General features: G+C 49.0%; 1 protein-coding gene across 3 annotated transcripts in view; it reads right to left on the reverse strand.

Moving 5' to 3' along the window:
• Positions 1-19,855, reverse strand: part of LOC128894111 (uncharacterized) — a 257,394-nt gene that overhangs the window by 54,788 nt on the left and 182,751 nt on the right. For all 3 annotated transcript variants that reach the window (XM_054155580.1, XM_054155582.1, XM_054155581.1), the window contains one exon: positions 13,757-13,934. In XM_054155580.1, the coding sequence (XP_054011555.1) occupies positions 13,757-13,918 (162 nt within the window). In that variant the 5' untranslated portion in view covers positions 13,919-13,934. The remainder of the gene's footprint in view (positions 1-13,756; positions 13,935-19,855) is intronic.

Here is a 19,855-nt window from a genome sequence, read left to right on the forward strand (position 1 = left end):
GACTGCGGAGGTGGCCATTATTTAAATTTCGTCCCCGCTGATTCATCGTTTCAACGTCAATCTCCGCCGGCTTCGTTCGCCGTGGAAATTTATCTGGCCGCGAAACGGGAAACGAGAGAGAAAGAGAGAGGGTACGGAGCGAAAGACTCACCCCCGCGGAAATCGATCCGTCGGTCCGTTTCGAGGAAGGAAAACCGGGACGCAACGCGGCTCGACGAAGAAGCGGAGGAACAGCCGCAATGGCGTCGTCCCTGGGTAAAAGGGGATCCCCGCGGTTTTAGCTTTAATCCCCCGTGAACAATGTTACAGGCTTTAACGTTCGTTACACGCAACACGTAATTTTCTTTCTGGCTGGCGTGGCTGCTTTCGAAACCCCTTTCGCGCGATGGCCGCAAGCTCACCCCCCGAAACCACGGGACCGAAGGTACGAAGGGTCTTTGCTAGTTTGCTCTTCGAGCTCGACGCTCATTATGCCGGCTTCGATCGCAAACCACTGACCCAATAAACGGTGTATTACCCGTGTCAATATCTATCCCCGTCGCCATCCTGCTCGCGTAGCACGTAGCACCTTTCCCTGCTCGAGGCTGGTCGCTCTAAATTTTTAAATGTTACGCAACGAGGTGTTTCTCCATCAGAAATCAATGCGAAATTTGCCCCATCTCGTTATTAATATTGCAAGCTAATATCAGGAGTCAAACATTTACGTATAATTGTAGATTTCGTGAGATATTATTGTGAGTTAAATATTTCGAGTTGTTACTGAAAATTAAATATTATATTACGATTGTCAATATTGTGAGTCAACACTGTCGTGCTTAATATTCTGTCGTAATTAGGTGTATATGTTACATTTAATAATATTGCAAGGCAAATAAATTTAAATTAATACTGTACACCGATAAAAGTTGGATATTACGACATAGAGAGACAGCGAGACAGGGGAAGGGTTGACCGGTGGTTGTCATAGATTTCAAGGAATTCTCGTTTGCGATTTTCGAGCAGGTCGAATTACCGTGAAAAATGTCGGAAAGTATGCCTTGGGAAATGCCATACGCGCCTCGAGGACCAACCCCCATTCGGAGGAGAATCTCGTCGCGGAGTTCGTCGAGAAGAATCGAATATCGGGGATCAGAAATTCCCGCTGGCGGCGACGGGATTAAACATTTTTTTTTCCCTACGAAGGACGAGAGTGGGTGGCACCCGATAATGAAGTAATCCGAGGAAGGAGAGAAGGTAGTCGAATCTTTCTTTTTCAGGGGCGGCGGATCCAGGGGCGGATTCGACGTCATTCGGGTGCGAGGCCTGTGTGATATTCGAGAAGCCGCCAAAGGGATCGTTAGGCCGGACGGGGACACGATTCTCCTCGGATGTATACATTCTCCCTTTAATCTGGCCTCGACGGACACGTCGCCACCCGGAAGGGGGTGAAAACCCTTTATTCCCATTTTCGTTCTAGAAAGTCTGATCACTGGAGAAATTGTTTAAAGATGCATTCTAAAGCCACCCTTCCGAATGCATAATTCTCCTCCAAAGGATGGATGAGGATCAATCGATTCCTGACCAGAATCTTCAGAGAACATAGCAACTCAGGTTCAAGGACGGTTCAAGTCCGAATTCCCCGAGAAATGGGATTCGTTATCCCTCCTGCGGTCACATAGCCACCCCTTTCGGAAAAGCTCCGAACAACCGGAGCTTTCCCGCTAATCACGTCTCCCCTGTTCTTCTGCTGACCCGAAACTCCGTTACTAGAGACCCCTTGGCCAAGAAACTCTCCCCGCAGCTTTCCCTGTAGGAATCGCGTCGAGTCGAGAATGAATGTCGCGGCGTCGAGTTAGGGCTGCTGAGGCCCCAAGTTCCAAAGTAGCCTCGGTTACGGAGTTCGAGGATTAATTCCAGGGACGCTTTTCCGCGCGGAAATGGCAGCGGAAAGGACGAATCTGTGCCAGTGGCACAGAGAGTGGCGAAATGAAAACAGAGCGCGACGAATATAGGCGGTATTAAAGCCTGAGCCACCCCTTCGTTTGACGCTCCGCCGCTGGCCACGACGAGATTAAAGCACGCGCCACGGAGATGGACAGGCGAAATTTTATCTAGATAAACACGCCCACTGACAAGAATTATTTTGTTATTTGGTGACGGAGGTACCAGACCATTACGCTGATAAAAGGATTTTTTTATCAAATATACAGAGAGTGTCATAAATATTCGTACCCTGTGTTTCGTTATAAACTTCAAACTTGAAAATAACTACATTCATCTTTAAGTGACAAAGAAGACTAGTACTACACACTAGGGTTGCCTCAAACAGAAGCATCGAAACTTACAGACTTCCTACCCCTACGTACTACTCCTACATACTACTTCCCCAATAAACAATGGTTTATGTTCCGTTCCTTTCTCGAAATTTTCGTGTCTGAAAAGAGTTTTGCCATCTCTGAAATTCTCACGAACCTCGACTGTCCCGCAGGACATCGGCTGAGAACCATCGGTCTAGACTAAATATTTCCCCAAGAACAGGGCACTTGGGACCCCCTTCGCAGCTTCCTGCACTCGGCCACCACACGGACTACAAACTGGAAAACTTTCATGGTGCCGCGTATTTATTATTCCGAAGTGGCCTGTTTCGACGGTTTTCCCTTTGAAAAAAGGTTACGTTGCGTCCCGTCGATTCATCCCGTTCTTCGAAGAAGGGAATATCTCGTTACGCGAATGGAACGGTTATTGGCCCGTCTTTATATAGAAGTTAAATCCGTGAACATCGTCGGAAACGCGGTTACTCGCAGGCATAATAATGGCGCTAACGACGCGAAACGGTACCAGCGGCGAGAAGAATCTCGGCTAAGGGCTCTCAACCGTCGTCTGCATCGCCCTGCTGGCTGGAATAATAGGAACCCCGACTTGGCCCTCGGATATATGGCAGATTAGGCGGTGACTTACACCGTGGTTAAAAGCGTGGACAGATCTTGGAGGGCTAGGGCATCGTAGGATTTTATATTCCAGATATCTTGTACTTAAAAGTCTCGATGGTAAAAATGGCGACGCCTCGAGGCAGACGTGCAGTGAGCGGGATAACGTGCATTGGATCCTAAACCTGCAGGCTTTTGTAGGGGATGAGTAAATCGCTGGGTGCATTGTGGTTCGTCCAAATGGGGAGGCGAATATATTATTGTTTCAATAGCTGGTATTAAGGGTTTAACAATCATAGCTAGAGGTGTAAGCATCACCGTTCCACTTTTAATTTAAAAGGAAGCTTTGACTGGCATCATCAATTAAGTGCAAGGTACCTATTTACAACAGATTTAATTAAAAAGTTCAATTTGTTTAAACTAGCAGCAACTAATTATAATTAGACACTAGAAGCGAGGTGCTGTCTTATAGAAGCCAGACGTCGACCGCCTTGCATCGGCCCTCGACATCGTTGTGTTTACACAGTGCACTTCCGTGGAAACCGGCATGTGAAAACTTTCTCGACCTTGTCGACGCCGCGTCGTTCTGACCCCATAAGGAACATCCATAGAAATATCCGTTTCCGCGAGGCGACATTCTGTTAAAATAAACGTTTGGCAAAACGATGGGGATACCGGAAACTCGCGAGGAACGATCGATCGAAGCTGGAATTTTTTGATGAATCGGTACAAAAATTGGGAGGGCTCGGGTACCACGGGTTCGCCAAACCCGTACTGCAGCTGTGATCGATCACAGCTCCAGCCCCTGAGGGTTAACAAACTGAACGATATTATAAAACCTTGAGACACCTTCATCAACGTGAGCATTCAATTTTTTCTCTTGAAAATTCAGGATAATAAAACAACGTCTACCTAACATTTAACCCTTTACACTCGAGAGGTGACTCTGAATCTTCATGGTTTTGCATCCTCCTAGACTGCCGTCGACGTTTCCCCTTCCGCGCATCCGTAACGAAAATAAGCAAACCCGAAACATCGGAGGACGACAGAATTTGCGGTTGACGCGGAGAATTCCGTCGACGACGAGGTAGCCAAGCCCGAAGAGGATCGCCGTTCGTCCAAATGTTGACGGGGTTTACGGTTTCTCTCGTTCCGCGCGACGAGTTACGCGGCCCAGACGAGAACGGGAACGTAAGGGGGTGGCAGTGTTTACGCGTATCCGGAATAATCAAGGGCTGGCCCGGGGATCGTAACGAGGGTGTAGCAAAACCGCAGCCGCCGCGCCGCTAAGCCGTACGCTCTCACGGAGAGAGGCTGCGTTCGCGTCAACGAAACGACCACCGACCCTTTGCAGGATATCCTCGTGCCCCAGGAGCGTCGTTAGTCGTTCCCCCGGAACGGGTCATGCGGAAAAATTTGCGGCCTCGCCGCACTCCCTTCCGAACCTGCGGTCCATTAAAATCGTCCCCGCGTATAAACCAGTCCTGCCAAGGAACCTCGTATTTCCAACCGATTCCTCGTTCCTGAGGAGAAGCTCGTTACCTTTCAACGTTCCGTGGGAATTCGGGGAAACGCGGTGGTAATTTACAAGCTGATAAACAAATTTTGCGAGACTGCGACGATATTAAATTAACGATATCGTTCTAAATGCAGAGAAAGCTGGAGAATAGAAGAAAGAAAGAAGATACGATTCCTTGGTTTTATCAACACCCCTGAATTTCTGATCGCCATCTAAGCTCAAGGCCTCGTAAATCATGGAAAATCCTCGGTGTTCCTTTCAAGGGTTGGTAAAGGGATAAACGGGAGCAAGGTGAACGGAGAAAGAGGAGACACTGGCAAGATGCAAGAGGGAGGAGGAGTGCTCAGAGTTCGGGAGGATCGGTGGTTTTCAGTGGTCGCCTCGCAGAAGCCAATTAACTCCGGGCGTAATTAATAACCCGTACTCTAATAACTCGTGGCCCCGCAAAAACGCAGATTGCGTCCGTGGCCAGGAGAACGAAGGACGGCTGGCAGAACGCGGAGGAGGGGTCGGCAAGAAGCCAAATAATAATGAGCGAGTGTGGTAGGAGCAGGAATGGAAAACAATGAAGTGGAGAGTTTCCACCGAGCGGGAATTCGACGTCCAGACACGTGTCGCTTGATCGCGGCTTTCCAGAAAAACGGAGCCGAAAGGGAAAGCGAGAAAGTGACGAGAGCGACCGGTGCGCCCGTCAAAACGCGTGAAACCGCGGGGAGGGGGAATAAAAAGGGGCTGAAACGCGACGACCACTGGAATTCACTGAATCTCGAGAGGAATGACACCCTGCAATCCAAGAGGGAGGTTAACGCATTTAACTACCAATTACGAGATGTCTCGTAGTTCAAATTGACTGCAATTGCTCAAAGGATAAATTTTGTTTTCGGAGTCACCAATGCAGATCCTTGGCTCGAAATCGACGTTCCTTCTTCTCGCAAACGGGATGGTTCGATTACTCATAACGCCCCCGACTTTATGCGCCCTATCCTGCGGTATTTCGAGCGCGCCATTAACGATCCTGGCCCCCGGGGTAACGTCTAATGGCATCATTAACTCTTAATGAACACTTGCGCGAACTTTAATGACTAACGAGCCAGCTCTATATCCTTGTTAATTCCAGGAAAACCTGCAACGAAATCGCAAAAGAAAGAAGTGTCCCGTAAACGCCATTTTCGAATCTCGGACTCTAGATGAATCGGAATTCAACTAAATTCTTCATGAATTCTTCTATGAGCTTCCTCCTTCGAGGACGAAAAAGTTCGAAAGACCCCCCTACGCGAAATCAGCGTTGACGAGATTCGATATTGGATCCAGGAAACGCGCAGACCCTTGATTGGCCGCAAAGAAGGGTGCCGCGCAAAACAACATCGGTTCCTCGAGGTTCGTCTTAATTTTCCGGCCGGAAGCACGAACGCGCAGGCTGTCGCAGTCCCTCTCGCCGTCTAATATCTAATTCGTCGGGGGTTGCGGCGAACAAGACGGGCGACGCAAACAAGTGGGGGCGACGACGAAAAGAGGATAAGGCTGGGGGCTTTGTTCCGAAATCCTCCCGAGTTCCGTTCACGGTTCGACGACGCGCAACTTCCTCCGTCACACGCGAGGCGGACTAACGAGGGGCGGTCGAGATACGGACGACTGGTTTTTGGCTAACGTGGCTCCTGATAAGTGTACGCAAACAGTGGCTGTGGCTCGAGAATGGATGGAACTGGTTTTGTTGAGAAGTCGGCGTGTACCGGGCCAATGCATGTAGCACGCGTGGTTAATTAAGGTAAGGGTTAATATATAAGTGAGCTTTGTACTCGTGAGTTCCTTTCTCAAAATTCTCATCTCCCTAGAAAAGTAACATTGCTACTATGATTCCAAGTCTCGCCTGACCAAGAGTATCCGAATCTTCGAATTAATAAAGTATATGTTTCTATTTACGTTTCTAGGCTTTCATAGCTGTTCCCAGTCTCCAACTACAATCGCTCGACTCGTTCGAGGTTCACCTTCGCGAGCACCTGTCGTTCTCGTCCGCGATACTCTCCACGGTCGACTGGCACTCGCTTATATTACGCCAGGAACTTTGAAGCGGTGGAAAATCGGGGCTTCGAGCGAGGAAGGAAACCGATAACGGTAGGCCGCGAAAGCGGCGGATTAGTCGTTGATTTATGCGCGCCGATAAAGCACCGGTTGTATACTATAGACGCGCGGCATGCGCCGTTACGCTCGACGCGAATGATTTAGCGCGTTTTGCCGGGGAAAGTTAATGCATTTGGCGAGAGCGGAGTGGCGCGGCCCGCCAGGGAAACATACGTAACAGTGGGTACGTACGTAAATGCGCATACCGGACGTTTCTGCCTGTGCTTTACGCGCTTACGTGCCGCTCGCGTGAGCGCTGATTACGCCACGCTCGATTGCGTTTCCCCCGTCCCCGCTGCCGCGATAGTTGCGATTTAATATCGACTCTAATCCGACCGTACAACGGACACTGGCCGTTGCGAGTGCCAACGCCACGGGAGGCTCGCGAGAGCTGGATTTAATGACCCTGCGCCACCTGGCTCCCCGCGAATCTCGACTCTTTTATCGCCATCCAGCGGGAGCCATTAGCAACAAGATACATCGGGGGCGGTCGAACTCGTAGAAATATCGAGAAATATCGGGGATTGGAAGCAGGTCTGATGAAGTGTCAATGATGGCTCGTGATTAAGAGTACGGGGTAGTTTATAACCATATTCCATGAATAATCAGAAGGGATTAGCTTTGAAGGACTATAAACTACTAGTGTGTCACTGCAGATTACGAGGGTTGTTTATGGGAACTGATTGGTGCAGCAGATTTGGGTGGAACCACTTGTTTCGGAAATATCTAAATTTAAATGCCGCGTTACCGTACGCCTCGACCGATTACCTCGATGAATTTGTCCAATATATGTATGTATTTAATTTGTGTACTTCTCACTGTCCGTTATCGTCCGGATCGTCGGGTTCGTCGGTAATTTTAAACGGTCAGTACGATTCCTAAATCTCGAAAGCAACGAATTTCTTTAACAAGCGAAATCTGTATCCTCTAATCGTATCCTCAACACCATGTCTGAACTTTGATATAGGTGCACTTCTTTATAAAAAATATATTTCAGAGTCACATGCACCAAAGAGGACGACGTGAAAGCAGAAAAGGAGACCGTTAAAGAATCTTTGATCGTCGCAGCGCGTCAGAAACGTGGCGGTATTATCCTCGAGGAATAAATCGGTGCTTCGTACACTGGGATGGGACGTGCGACTGTCTTCCCGGAGTTTCTGTCGCTTTATCCCGCGTATGACGCAGTCTCGGGACGGAGAAAGAGCCGCGGCGACACCGGAGGACCTTCGTCGGGATCAAAGGATTTTCGCGTCCCGCTCGCGTACGCGTATTCCTCCCAGAATAATTTACCGATTTTTCAACGGCTATTTTCGCGCTGTGACTCGTTGCCGACGGAATGGGATTGAGAAATTCAATGCCGACGACCACAGAGAGGGGGTGATCTATGGTGATTCGATCCTTGAAGTGATTTACTTAAAGTAGATCGGAGTTCAAAGATCGTGGGGCTGAATTATTTATTTAACCCTTTCAACAGAGAAGTACATTTGTTTCTAGACTTCTGGAGTAATTTAAGTAGGTTGAGCTAAGTTTTAGCGAGATCCTAATATTTCCTTCAACGAACCAAATAAACACACAGTAATATAAATAAAACTACGACGAGACGTTTCACAGTTCTGTACGCTATCTCATCCTCCCGAATGGAATGAATAATCGCGAATTAGGCGGAGCATCGGTTATCGGGGAAAAGCAAACTGGCCTCAGGACAGTCACTGTAGCAGACTGGCAGGAAATCCGGGGCTATCGACGAAAGAGAAGAGACACAATCGGTTCCAGATAATCCGGGACGAGGGTCCTCTGTCGATATCCAGGAGGAGGACGTCGACGTCTAGCATCGATTCGCTATCTGGACGCTCGAAATGACGATACGTTCCATCGAGCCGCGCCGATAAACGAAACCAATTCCACTCGTGCTGTAATTAACCGTAGCTGCAACGATACAAACCCCCTCGCCGCGAGAGACCTGGAATAACTACCCCTTTTTCTTCCCATTTTCCAGCTCGGTTCACTTTTTAGCCCTCCGCCCAGCGCGCTGCGAGAGCCTCGCAAACTTCTGCCTAGGGGAACAGCATTCTTTTCCCTCCGCTCATCTTTCTTCGCGGGCCTTTTTCTCGCTTTTCCACCCCGCCCTCTCGGCGATTTTCCCTCTTCCTAGCCCCGCTCCACTCGGCAGAAACAAAGCGGATTCCCAGGCGTAATAAAGAGACTCGCCCCTGACGCAAAAACGCCATCACCGAGGACTTCGCCCCGTTCTCGAACCTCACTTCTCTCTCACCCCCTTCCCATTCCACCTTTTCTTGATGACAAAGATCAAGATGGGTCGAACCGATAGATGAATGGCAGTTAACCCCTTGCGTGTCTTTGTATTTTAGTTTTAACAATAAACAGTCTTTTTCTGCAATCGATCGAGTCAAACTTTATTTCGAAATTAAAAGATCCTCGATGGTCTCATTCGAATTTGCGTTTCCACCACAATCTCCACGTTTCGTTTCCAGCCGCTCGACTATCCCCCAGCCTCCGTCGGCTGCGAGGCGGCTGCAATCTCGCGCGTCTCATAATTCATCCCCAAACTCGTCCAATTGGCCGTGCTCGTCGCATTATACCCGCAGACTTAATCTAAACTTTCGCGTCGGGGGTTGGGTGGCTCGGGGCTGTAACACGCGCGGGCCATTCTAACCCGCTGCCCCCTCCAGGCGACGCGACGGGATTTCTGGGCGATAAATATCGCCGAAGAAATTAACCCCGGCGCGACGTCTGCCGAAAATGATCGCGACAAGCGCAAAAGGGAGTCGCGAGGGCTTGCGGAGAGGAAGCCGGAGAGGACGAGTGGCTTAATAAATACCGCGCGACTGTATCGTCCTCTAATAAACTCCGGACAACTTACGCGAACTGTATTCTCCTGCTGCTTTTTAATTACTATCATCCGGCTCGGTCCTTCCTTTCATTCCATCTACCCTCTTTATAATTCTTCCGCTCCCTTGCCTGGGCCCGTGCTTTTTCCGCGTCGGAGCTGGAACGATTCTTTGCTCGGCGACCTCCTCGACGTCTTTTTTCCCAGGTACTTCCTTTAGCAAAGGAACTTCTCCTGCGAACCCCATCTTCGCGTCGTCTCTGTAAACTCAGGTGGCGGGGAATAAACGCGTATCGGGGAAGGAAGACGCCTCCGAAAAAATATCTTGGGATCTCCGAGGGTTGTCTTGTTCGAACCGCCGTCGTAATTAAACAGAGGTGATGGACAATTTAAAGTGGCGCAATGACGTCATTCGTCATGCGTGCTTTCGAAGCTTCTGAGTTTAAACCAGAACAAATTTTTCTCTAGAAATTCCTTAATTGAATCCCAAGTTTTCAGTGTTCACTTTGATTCAATTCTATCTAGATGTGAGTACTCCATCTACATTCGAAAGCTGCCGTTCAACAAGAACGTAGATCCTCGATGTCGCGTGGATTACGAGTAGCGCCACCCCTGGAGGTCGTTGTAACGGGAGCCGCAGGTTAGGGGGCCACCGGCGGAACAGGTGGCAGAAAAGAAGGGCTGGAAGAAAGAACGCGTCGCGCGCGGCTCCGCGGTTGCTCGATTCATATCGGTAGGAGGGGATTTTAGCGGGGGGATAAATTCCAGAGAGCTCCTTATCCGGCGCCAGCGAATTGAATCGGGAGCTCGACGGACAAAAACGTTCGCGCGTTTCCGTTAATCTTGGCGTTGGTTGTTCCAAAGCCAGAAACGGTTGCTCGACAAAGCGTTCCTCGAAATCTTGGCTCGATGCTTGAGATCTTCGGGCGGACGAGGAATTTCAGCCACCGAGCAGCGAGCGGGGGAACCATTAGCCGCAATCTGTGGCCACGTACGGACACGGATACGCGAATTCTATAACTTTTTCCCTCCTATTCGGGGTGATCTACGAGCGAGCGAGGATATAGCCGCGGAAGACGGGGGAAAGAATTCCAATTAAAGCGGCCCGTGTGATCTCCGTTCCGCGAAGAAAGGTGCCCCTATTCGAAACTCGACGTCTCGCGTGCACCAACTTTGGAATAAGTTGCGACCGCGGCGACAAACATTTGAAATTCCCCACGGATACCGCGACACCGAAACGCTTCATTTTTCCACCGACCGCGCCTCGATAAATCTCCGCCGTCGGATTAATCCCCTTGTCGACTCCTGTTATTGGTTGTTGCGAACAATGGCAAACTTTAGCTTAGGCGACGCGATCGTGGAAATTATTGCGCTGTAATTAAACCTGGATTCGAAACTTTTTCCGACACGATCGGGCGTGCAACTGGTCTTGGGTGAAACAGTTGCAAGTATCGATCGCATGTGTGGTGGTGAGACAGAAAAAGAAGAAAAGGATACGCTTCGAAACACGCTATTTCATTGAGCTCTCGATATACGCGTGGACTACAATCATCCAGCGAAACGTCACTTTACTATAAATCTCCTCATCGTGTTTATTAGGCACCTGTTCCAGGGCACGGCGTGCGAGCAAAATACTGGCGCCAGTAGCGGCACTTTAACGCCCCTGGAGCTTAACTTTTGCGTCCAACGAACCACCTTGAAAACGAGCTACCGGAAGAGTAATCGCTCGAGCTCGCGGCGGTCGCCAGCTCGGGGTAAATCGAGAAGGGCTCGTACGAGGGACGCCGAAACAGCTCTGTTTCTGTTATTGTCTTTAGGCTGCGTGTTAAAAAACCGTATTTACCCCTGACAGGCGCCATCGGTCTGCCGACGCCTCCTCTTTTTCATCGTCCTCCCGTCCTCTCGTTTTTTCCTCTCACGACGACCCGACCGGGGTAAAAACGGCACGGGCCTATTAATAGAGAACACGTGTCTCGCTCCCGTCCCGTGAACCCGGGGACCCATTATCGCCCGACGATTTTACATCATTACGCGTAATTGGAGAATCCTCCGCGACGCCGTCCGTGGCTCGAAATTTATCTTCCGTTTCGTTGCGATTAAGCGGTCGGTCATTTCGTGGGAATCTCTGTCGCTTCCCCAAGAGGTAAACTCGAAAGGAATCCACAAATTCTCCTCATTGGTGTCTCGAATCTTTTTAGAGTGACGAGGAAACCTTTAGTTCTGAAATTGTTTCACGAATTATTTTTTCAGATGTTTTGCTTAGAAAATGTAGATTGAAGTTGGATATAGAAATAGAAAGTCTTGGAGAATGGTCTGCAGGAGTTAGAGAGCTTTCTTTAACTCGAGTATCTGGAATAACATTATTGGTCGAGTTAGAAAGCTAAACCTACGACTATTCATATGTAAAATGCCCGAACTTCGTGGCCCATTTTCCTCTGGGGCACCGAAGCGATTTCAATACGATTTTGACCGAGTACTCCACTAATGGTTCCGAATAAATTTAGTCGATACTTAACAAATCGTTCCAAAGAGTTATGAATGATCCCTCGTTTCTTCACGTATAGCTATTATTTTTTAGATTTCTCCGTTAAGTGGATTCGGTAGGTTCTCGGAATTAACCATCCACGGACAGCTTCGTTGAATTTGTTTGGTGAAAATCATTGAAAAGAACCACTTTGGCCTTCGACAAAAGAAGTGGAGCAGAATTTTAATATTTTTATCCCCCTACAGAATACAGAATAAATCAGCAAACCTGGTGAAATATATTCCACTATCCTGACCCGTTGAAACACATTTTCGCCTACTTTTATCAGCACGTATCTCGTACAGAAAATGAATATTTGATTATATCACGAGAACTCCACGTGCTCGCGTCAGAGCTTTGACGCGTCGATGCATCGATTATACATGACTCTCGCATACCAGCGTTGAAATTTCTTCCCACGATGCGTCACTCTCCATTTTGTAAACGAACGAATCACTCCAGATATTAGAGACCTTGTTGACAGCACGATCGGCGATGCTCCGATTTCGAAATTCTTTCAGGATTAATAACGCTTCGCGATACACGTTGGCGTGTCCTACATTACAACCACGTACAATTTCGTCTTTTAATCGAATTAAACACGTGATTGAAAAGGTCCATCACGGATTCCTCGATTTTATTAGACACTCGTATACTGTCATCGTGCGATGCTTTTTAAATACGAACAGATTGAAAGACACACAGGAATTATTTGTAAATTCATGTGCATATTAATGGCATTGCTCGAGGTTAGTTTCATTATTGCTGAATGTACCTTTCCAATTTAGATTTGAATAAAATCTCGTATCAGTGGCGCATCTAAAGTCGATGTGGGTGGAAGACAAACGATTCGAGAGCCGATCGCTTTAATCGCGGCGGGTGTAACCCACGCAAATTCCAGTGTTATTTACAGCGACCATCCCCGTTTATAATTTCTAATTTCGTCCCCGGGGGCGCGTTATATTAAATCACTTTAATATCGAGCAGTGTCTTGCAGCGAGCGAGAGTTTAATCTAAAATAATAATTTAACGCGAGGCGCACGCCGAGCGAGTCGCCCGACCGTTTACACCGAACGAGACACCCGCACGCGCGCGAACATTTCCCTTGTGCACATGCAAATCCCGCGAGTTTCGAAGGAAAGCCTCGCTGGTTTTTGCGCTCTCTCCTCTGGCTTTACGGGGCGTTAAACGCATCGAGCGTCCTTAATTGAATTCTCCCTCTCTCTGAACATTTTGTCTGTCCGGGTGCCCGTTAACCATACCTCCCTGAGATTAGGATGAGGTGTAGGTCGAATCTCTTTTCGCCCTCTCTTAAATTCCAGTTCCGACAAACTAAACAATTCATATTCTAATTCTGATAGTCAACTAATCACGATTGATTTCGACTAAATGTTTAATCGCGACAAGTCAGGAAAAACGTAGCCATGTATTCACCGTTTAATCGCGTCTGAAGGTTTTAGAAGCGCGGCGTTAAGACGGAACGTTCGAGGACTTCGGAAAGCGCGAATTACATCGGGAAATATTTTATAATCTGCGCCGCGAGTTTCCTCGAAGATGGGCGAGAGCGGGTACAAGTAGCGTAGAAGTCGACGTAAGCCGTTAGCGGAAGATCGAGTCGAAGATTATGAGTACGGGCCGGAAGTTGAGTCAAGAATTAACGAACGCGCTCTCCCGTTGACGGGTCGAGGAAAGGCGATTTAGGGGGTGCTTAATTTCGCCGTCCACGGAAAAGTCTTTCAAAGCGAAGGGTGCAACTTTCCTTTCCAGCTGTATTATCCTCCGCCGAGTTAGGGGGGTGGAGGTTGACAGGGCCAAAAATCGCTGGGAAAAGTCGAACTCACCGGAATGGCGACGCAGTCTTCGATCTCGGTGAGGGGTTCCTCCGAGCAGAAGGTGCCGTCGGTGAGGAAGGGTGGCCGAGGGGGTGGCGGCAACCGGAACTCAGGGGGTGGACCCGGGCACTCGGGGCACTCCGTGCTCTCCAACGTCTCCAGCTCCTCCATCCTCCACCTCAGCGTGCTGAAAACCACACGGAAAATCAACGGTCGATTAATCTTATTGACAGAACTATTAATCGGCTCGCGGAAGAAGCTTTATCTCCTCCCGAATGCCGCTGGTAATTTATTCCTTCCCGTTTCCGATCGTGCGCGAGCTACTTCGTCTTACCTTTTATTTATTTATAGCGCAAACTGGCCGGAAAACACGTTAGTTTTAACACGTTCATCGCCGCGTTACTCACGTAGAGTTCACGTGGCGATCAACGTGTTAAAGGAGAACTTATAATTTGTGATCGAAGCTCAGAAGCAACTTGAAGGACAACTCAGACAACTGAGGACAACGCTGCAATAGTACTCTGAACCTTGAAACCATCAAATAGGGATCCTTGAAATCTAATTACAAGGATTCCAGTGTCCTGTCCAAGGTACAAAACGCCTACAGGAAAACGCGATCAAACGTCGGTAGAAATCTCGTTACCGCGATCGGACGGTGTGCGTCGACGAACCACGGGGAAACGAAGGGAAAAAGAACAGTGACGTGAACCACGGTACGGAAGGGACAACGGAGGGGTCGTCGCTCGCATAAACTCGTTAGCAGCGAGTATCGTCTAGGGAAAACAGAGCGAAGGATGGTTTCAAGGCTTGGAAAAAAAAATGTCGGTTGACCGAGAAAGTTTGCGACCTAGAGTTAAATTGATAACGGGAAAGGGTGGATTTCGGTGGGTAATCGAGAGATACGAGTCTGGTGGAGTATTAGGTGCAACGAGGGTTTTGCAGTACGATACCGGGAAGTAATTGGCCTTTAACTCTTTGAGGCACGCGATTATAAAAGAAGAATAAAATTCGAGCTGCGCAGAAAAATAGTCTCAACACAACTTGCGTTTTGACTTGTATACGTTTCTGGTTCCAGTTAATGTACTTTTAGACTAACATCACTATGGAAAAAATCAAAAAAATCCCAATAGTGTAGTTTTCGAGGAAAACTGGTCTTTCTTCACAAATAAGGAGATTCGCCCTAGACGATAGTGTCTGTAATTTTTTAAGAGGTGCATCTATCAGAAATAAATGAAGGGCTGTTTACTTTTTCGACGTAATATACACCGACGGGTGTGCGTCTCCGCGACTCGTTAGCATGGGAATCGACTTCGGGGTCAAGTCGTTCCAGTCGGTGCCGACTGTCGACCGCGACGGCCTACCCAGTCGGTATGCTAATATCGGGGACTTAATTACAGTCTCATAATGAATCAGTCACGCCACCGGTTTTCGTCTCGCTCCTATCCGGGGACCTCCCGCCCTGGCACACACGATTGTATTCCCTTGATTAATTGTTTCGGCCTCTCCGCAACCCCTGGCGAGCGTCCTTCTGACCGAGGATGCGCGGCGTATATCCAGATACGATCGCTGTCTCTATTCGTCATCCGTCCCGGAGATCTCGGTGATCGATTCCCACTCCTCATCCGTCGAGGCTTTCTTTATTGGCGTTGCGATAAGGGATGCGCCTATTGTACCCGGGGGTTGGCTGGAGAGGTGATCAGGGTGGACAATGGTCCGCTGGCCTGAATCAATGGGGCGGGGCGCTTTGAGATTATAGTGCATTCGCGACACTAACGACGACGAAGTGGATTCATGAACGCTAATCGAACGCTCGGAGGACGGAGATTCTTGTACGCTAGAATGCCGAGGGTGGAACGTCCTTCGTAAAAGCATCAGTAGATACTGACGAGTCTGTTATCGTGGAGCCTATCACCTACATGGACCAAGTTAACCTCCTTCGATGATCTCCTACCCTCTAACAAATAAAATGAAACCCTAAACTTCTTAAACTTCCTGAAAACTCATCGCTGAACTTTCGCGGAACAAACACGGAGGGGGTTGAATTTTTTTAAAAGGAAAGTTCGAGGTCGTCGTCGTTGATATTCGATTCCCGAGCAAGCTCCGCGATGAGAAGAAAGAGAGAGGACGATGATGAAGAGGGTATCGAGCTACTATTTTACGCTAAGCGACCTGGCGCTGGTTGGCGCGCGGCGGCGCAATAGCGAGAGGAACGAGGTGGGAAAGGGGATCGGAAAAAGGAAAGAAGACCGACGCGTAGGTGGATGAAGCCGAGGAAGAGGAAGAGGAACACGTCCGCGCTCAGTTTAATAAATGCAGCCTTCCTTCCGTTCCGTTTCTTGGCTCGGCCGATGTTCTACCTCGACGCCCGACGACGCTGGAACCCCACGGAGCTACTCCGTTTCTTTTCCACCCCCGAGCCGCCCAGCCTTCGCGGTGCTCTCATTCACATGCAGAGCAGAATGCGGACGAGCAGCCAACCGAGCTCCAAGAACCGCTCATCTCGTTTCTGGCTCGGCTCCGCGCGGACCGAGTCCTCCGGTCGCGTGATTTTTATTTAATTCTGTCCCCGATACACCCAAGCCATTCCCAATACCGTGAGAAGAACCGTAGAAACCTAGAACCTAGAACTTTGGGATCTAGAATCTTAGGAACGACAACGATGAAATCAGAGCTGTCACACGTTACATTTCCTCGCGTAAAAAAATAATACCCACCCGCTGGACGTGCAACCTACGGTCTTCTGGTCGAGCGTGTATTCTGCCAACGCATCGGCGATTGTTTTATAGGCCACCAGGAAGCGGTCGCACTCGTAAAGCAGTCAGACTCGGTCAGGAATTGCTCGAGAGTTAATTGGAACCGCGTCGTACGATTTCGCGCGATAAATCTCGCGGTGGCCGCGTCGACAAGCCCCCGTTGCTCGAAATAGCGACAACGGATTCCGAGCTGAACTAGAAACCGGTGTCGTCGTGAAAATTCGGCCAAATTCGGAAATTAGAAATGATGCGCCGCGAGAAATGTCGTCTCTAATAAAATTGTGCTCTGCGAAAAAAAAAAAAAAAACGCGTGCGTTTTTATCCCGCGGGACGAAAACGCGCGAGGGTTGGTAATAAATAGCTGCCCTCGGCCGCGTGTAACCAACGGGTCGGACCAGTGGACAGTTTCGGCTTAGTTTCGGCGGCCGTCGTCGGATGGAAATTCGCCTAATCAGGTATTTTATGCCGCGATTCCCGTCGACGACGGTGAATAATGGAAAACACGTCGAGAAGAATTCGCGTTGCGGAGAAATATAACAGTGTCCGCGCTGTGAACGCAACGGCGTGGAACGCGGTCGTTATTATTGCATTAATTAAGCGTCATTATAAACCACTGCGTCGCGATGATAAGAGGATTTCGCGGCTCGGAAAAATTCGAAAACCCCGCCAGAATAGTCGTTTGAAAAATAGACGAGCCTGGGAAACTTTCGTTGGGTAGGATAATAGCGGCGAGCAAACAGAGCGCGAACAGCAATTAATGCGGTTCAAACGTATAATGCAATTTCCGGGGCAAAGGAGTGTTGGTATCGCTGGCTGCTGCATTCGTGGTACGAATAAAATGTGTGTATAAATTTTCCGAGAATAGTTCGTTATTATAATTAGATAGACCGTTCTATGCGAGCGCGGTAGTGAGCACGTTTGGCCGTGTCTGTCCACTGATGGCTGATTCTATTTACTGAGTCTGCAAAAGCGAGGACGTACTGTTGCGGTCAGATGTAGTAGTAGGTTAACCCAAACTAGGTCTAAAAATTTTTGAAATTTTGTCTCTCTTCTGATTTTTCGCAGAGTTTCCTTTAGATTATCGTAATATCAGTGCAACTGGATCAGTAGGTCATCAGAGTACAGCGCACATTTCTCTAGCAATAGAGTGGAAGGTGTGGAGAACAACAGAGGATCGAGAACGTTCTCTTAGAGGTGCACGTAATTCGATAGAGCGCCAGGAGTATGCACGAAACCAGTTGATAGCAATGTTTGAGCAAGCCAAACCAAACAGTTTGCTTAACACGTGGTTAGGATGAGCTTATCAAAAACTTCGGTAAAGTCTAGACCACGATTCCGTGTTCCTCCTCATCGACTGTCTTCCTAACATCACCCACGAGACCACGTGGGATGCCTCGTCTCAAGCCAATTCCTCCGGCTTCAACAAAGACGTTTTCCATCCAGCCTGATGGAGCTGTGCCCACAGCAACGAGTCTACGTCGTGCCCCTATCGCACAATTATCCCGCATTAGCCACGCGAAATATCGCACAATGAATTTTGCCGCCCGCGTGGGGAATCCCCAGCGCGTCTATTCCTCGATATCAAAAAGGATAAGTGTTTGGACGCGGGTAGGTGGACGTTGATGGCGACGCGTAGCGTGAAAACGCGTGGGAGGTCGGTCGAGCGCGTTTTCGCGCGCGTGACATATCCGGTAATTTCATTATGAAAATTCGGCCGAACCTACACGCGCGCTGGCATACGCGCGAACGTCGAGCTGGAAAAAGAACGGAAGCGGATGGGGACAGGGACGGGTTTGCGCGAAATTTCATAACGTCGCTGCTCCCGTAGCGAAATTCGCGACAGCCGTCGCGCGCTATATCTTCCGAAACGAATGTCGCTCCGTGTCTGGTATTTTATGGCTGGCTGGATTCGTTTAACGCGCACGCGAAATGTGCTCGTTCGCTGAATTGGCCAGTGAACGATTAAACGTCGACCGCCTTCCTCGAGACCCGAAGTGTTATCGAAATTGAACGATAAAATCGAACCCCGCGAAAGGAGAGGACAAGAGCGAGCCGTCGACGACTGCCACTGGTTACTACGGTAACAATGAACTCTAAGATTAGGTGACCCGAGACGAAGCTCGTTGAAAGCGACCTGTCGGTCGCGGGGTCGTATTTGGAAGCGCTCGACTGAAAAATGTCCATCGAGTGGATCTTCGCGCGACGACGCCTCCGTCGTCGGGGGAGGGAAAGTTTAAATTAACTCGTTTTAATCCCGCGGGGAAACTCGAGCGTTCCGCGAATCGCTCTTGTCGAGTTCTGACGTTAAGTAATCGGATTAGCGCGGACCGGCCTCGAAACGTCGCGAAAATTGCGTTAATCCACTTTCGAGGCCGTCGCCGGCCGAAGCGTTCGGATAATCGTTTTAAAAAAGCAAATTTTCTCGCCGTCCATCGGTCGCGCGTCGCTACCCAAGTCGTCGGTGGTGTGGATCCCAGCGGCGAGGGACGAACCGAAAGTAGACGAGATTAATTCGAGAACGTCTCGAGATCTCGACGCGCGATTCGACGTCGCAAACTTCGAGCATTAATTATTATTATTAAGCTCGCAGTCGCGGCGATGGTATTTCGTTTCGCGGCATTTATCATCGTCGGGGGCGAGGTAAACTTTCCGAGCTCGACGTGTAACGCTGAATGGACTTTTTAACTCGTTCGTAATAATTACCCAGAACTTCGATATTTTCGACGGGGAACCCCCGAAACCGAAGACACGGGGATGGTAGGAAAACGGTGTTAATCTCGTTCGCAGTTCTGCGGAGAAAACTGCGACTCCAAGTACGCCTGGTCCCGGCGGTAATTGCGCAAATACGGTCATTAGCGAGCGTTGCCCGGCGAAGAAAAAAGACGGAACGCCTAACGTTTGCCGCGTCCGAAATGGCGTATGAATAATTCCCTCGGTAACGACGCGCAGAGCTTTCCTCGGTGACACGACCAGCCAAACACTGTCGATGAAAACATCCTGGCGTGGGACGGTGGTGATGGAATATTTACCTTGCGTCTCGAGCTTTAAATTTATCCTAAAAAGGATGTAGACTTTGTCTGTTGTCGCATTGGGCTGTATAGAAAATTCGTGAAAATTTGTATGAAAAATTCAGAGGCAGAATCGTTTTTTAGGAAGATGCATAAAGAAGAGATTCCTCGCTTTGGAATTGTTACTCTGTTCTCTTAAGAATTTCAACGTGGTGGAACGATGCATCGACAGGGACCGGTTGGATTTTCGATATGGCCAGAATGTAGTTGCGTGTTAGTACCTAGCGTCCAGTGTAGCATTATTTCAGCATTAGCGTCGCGCACCGAGTCCCGTATCTCCCGGTTAA

The sequence above is a fragment of the Hylaeus anthracinus genome, unplaced genomic scaffold (genome assembly GCF_026225885.1).
Source record: "Hylaeus anthracinus isolate JK02 unplaced genomic scaffold, UHH_iyHylAnth1.0_haploid 3, whole genome shotgun sequence".
NCBI classification, from domain to species: Eukaryota; Metazoa; Arthropoda; class Insecta; order Hymenoptera; family Colletidae; genus Hylaeus; species Hylaeus anthracinus.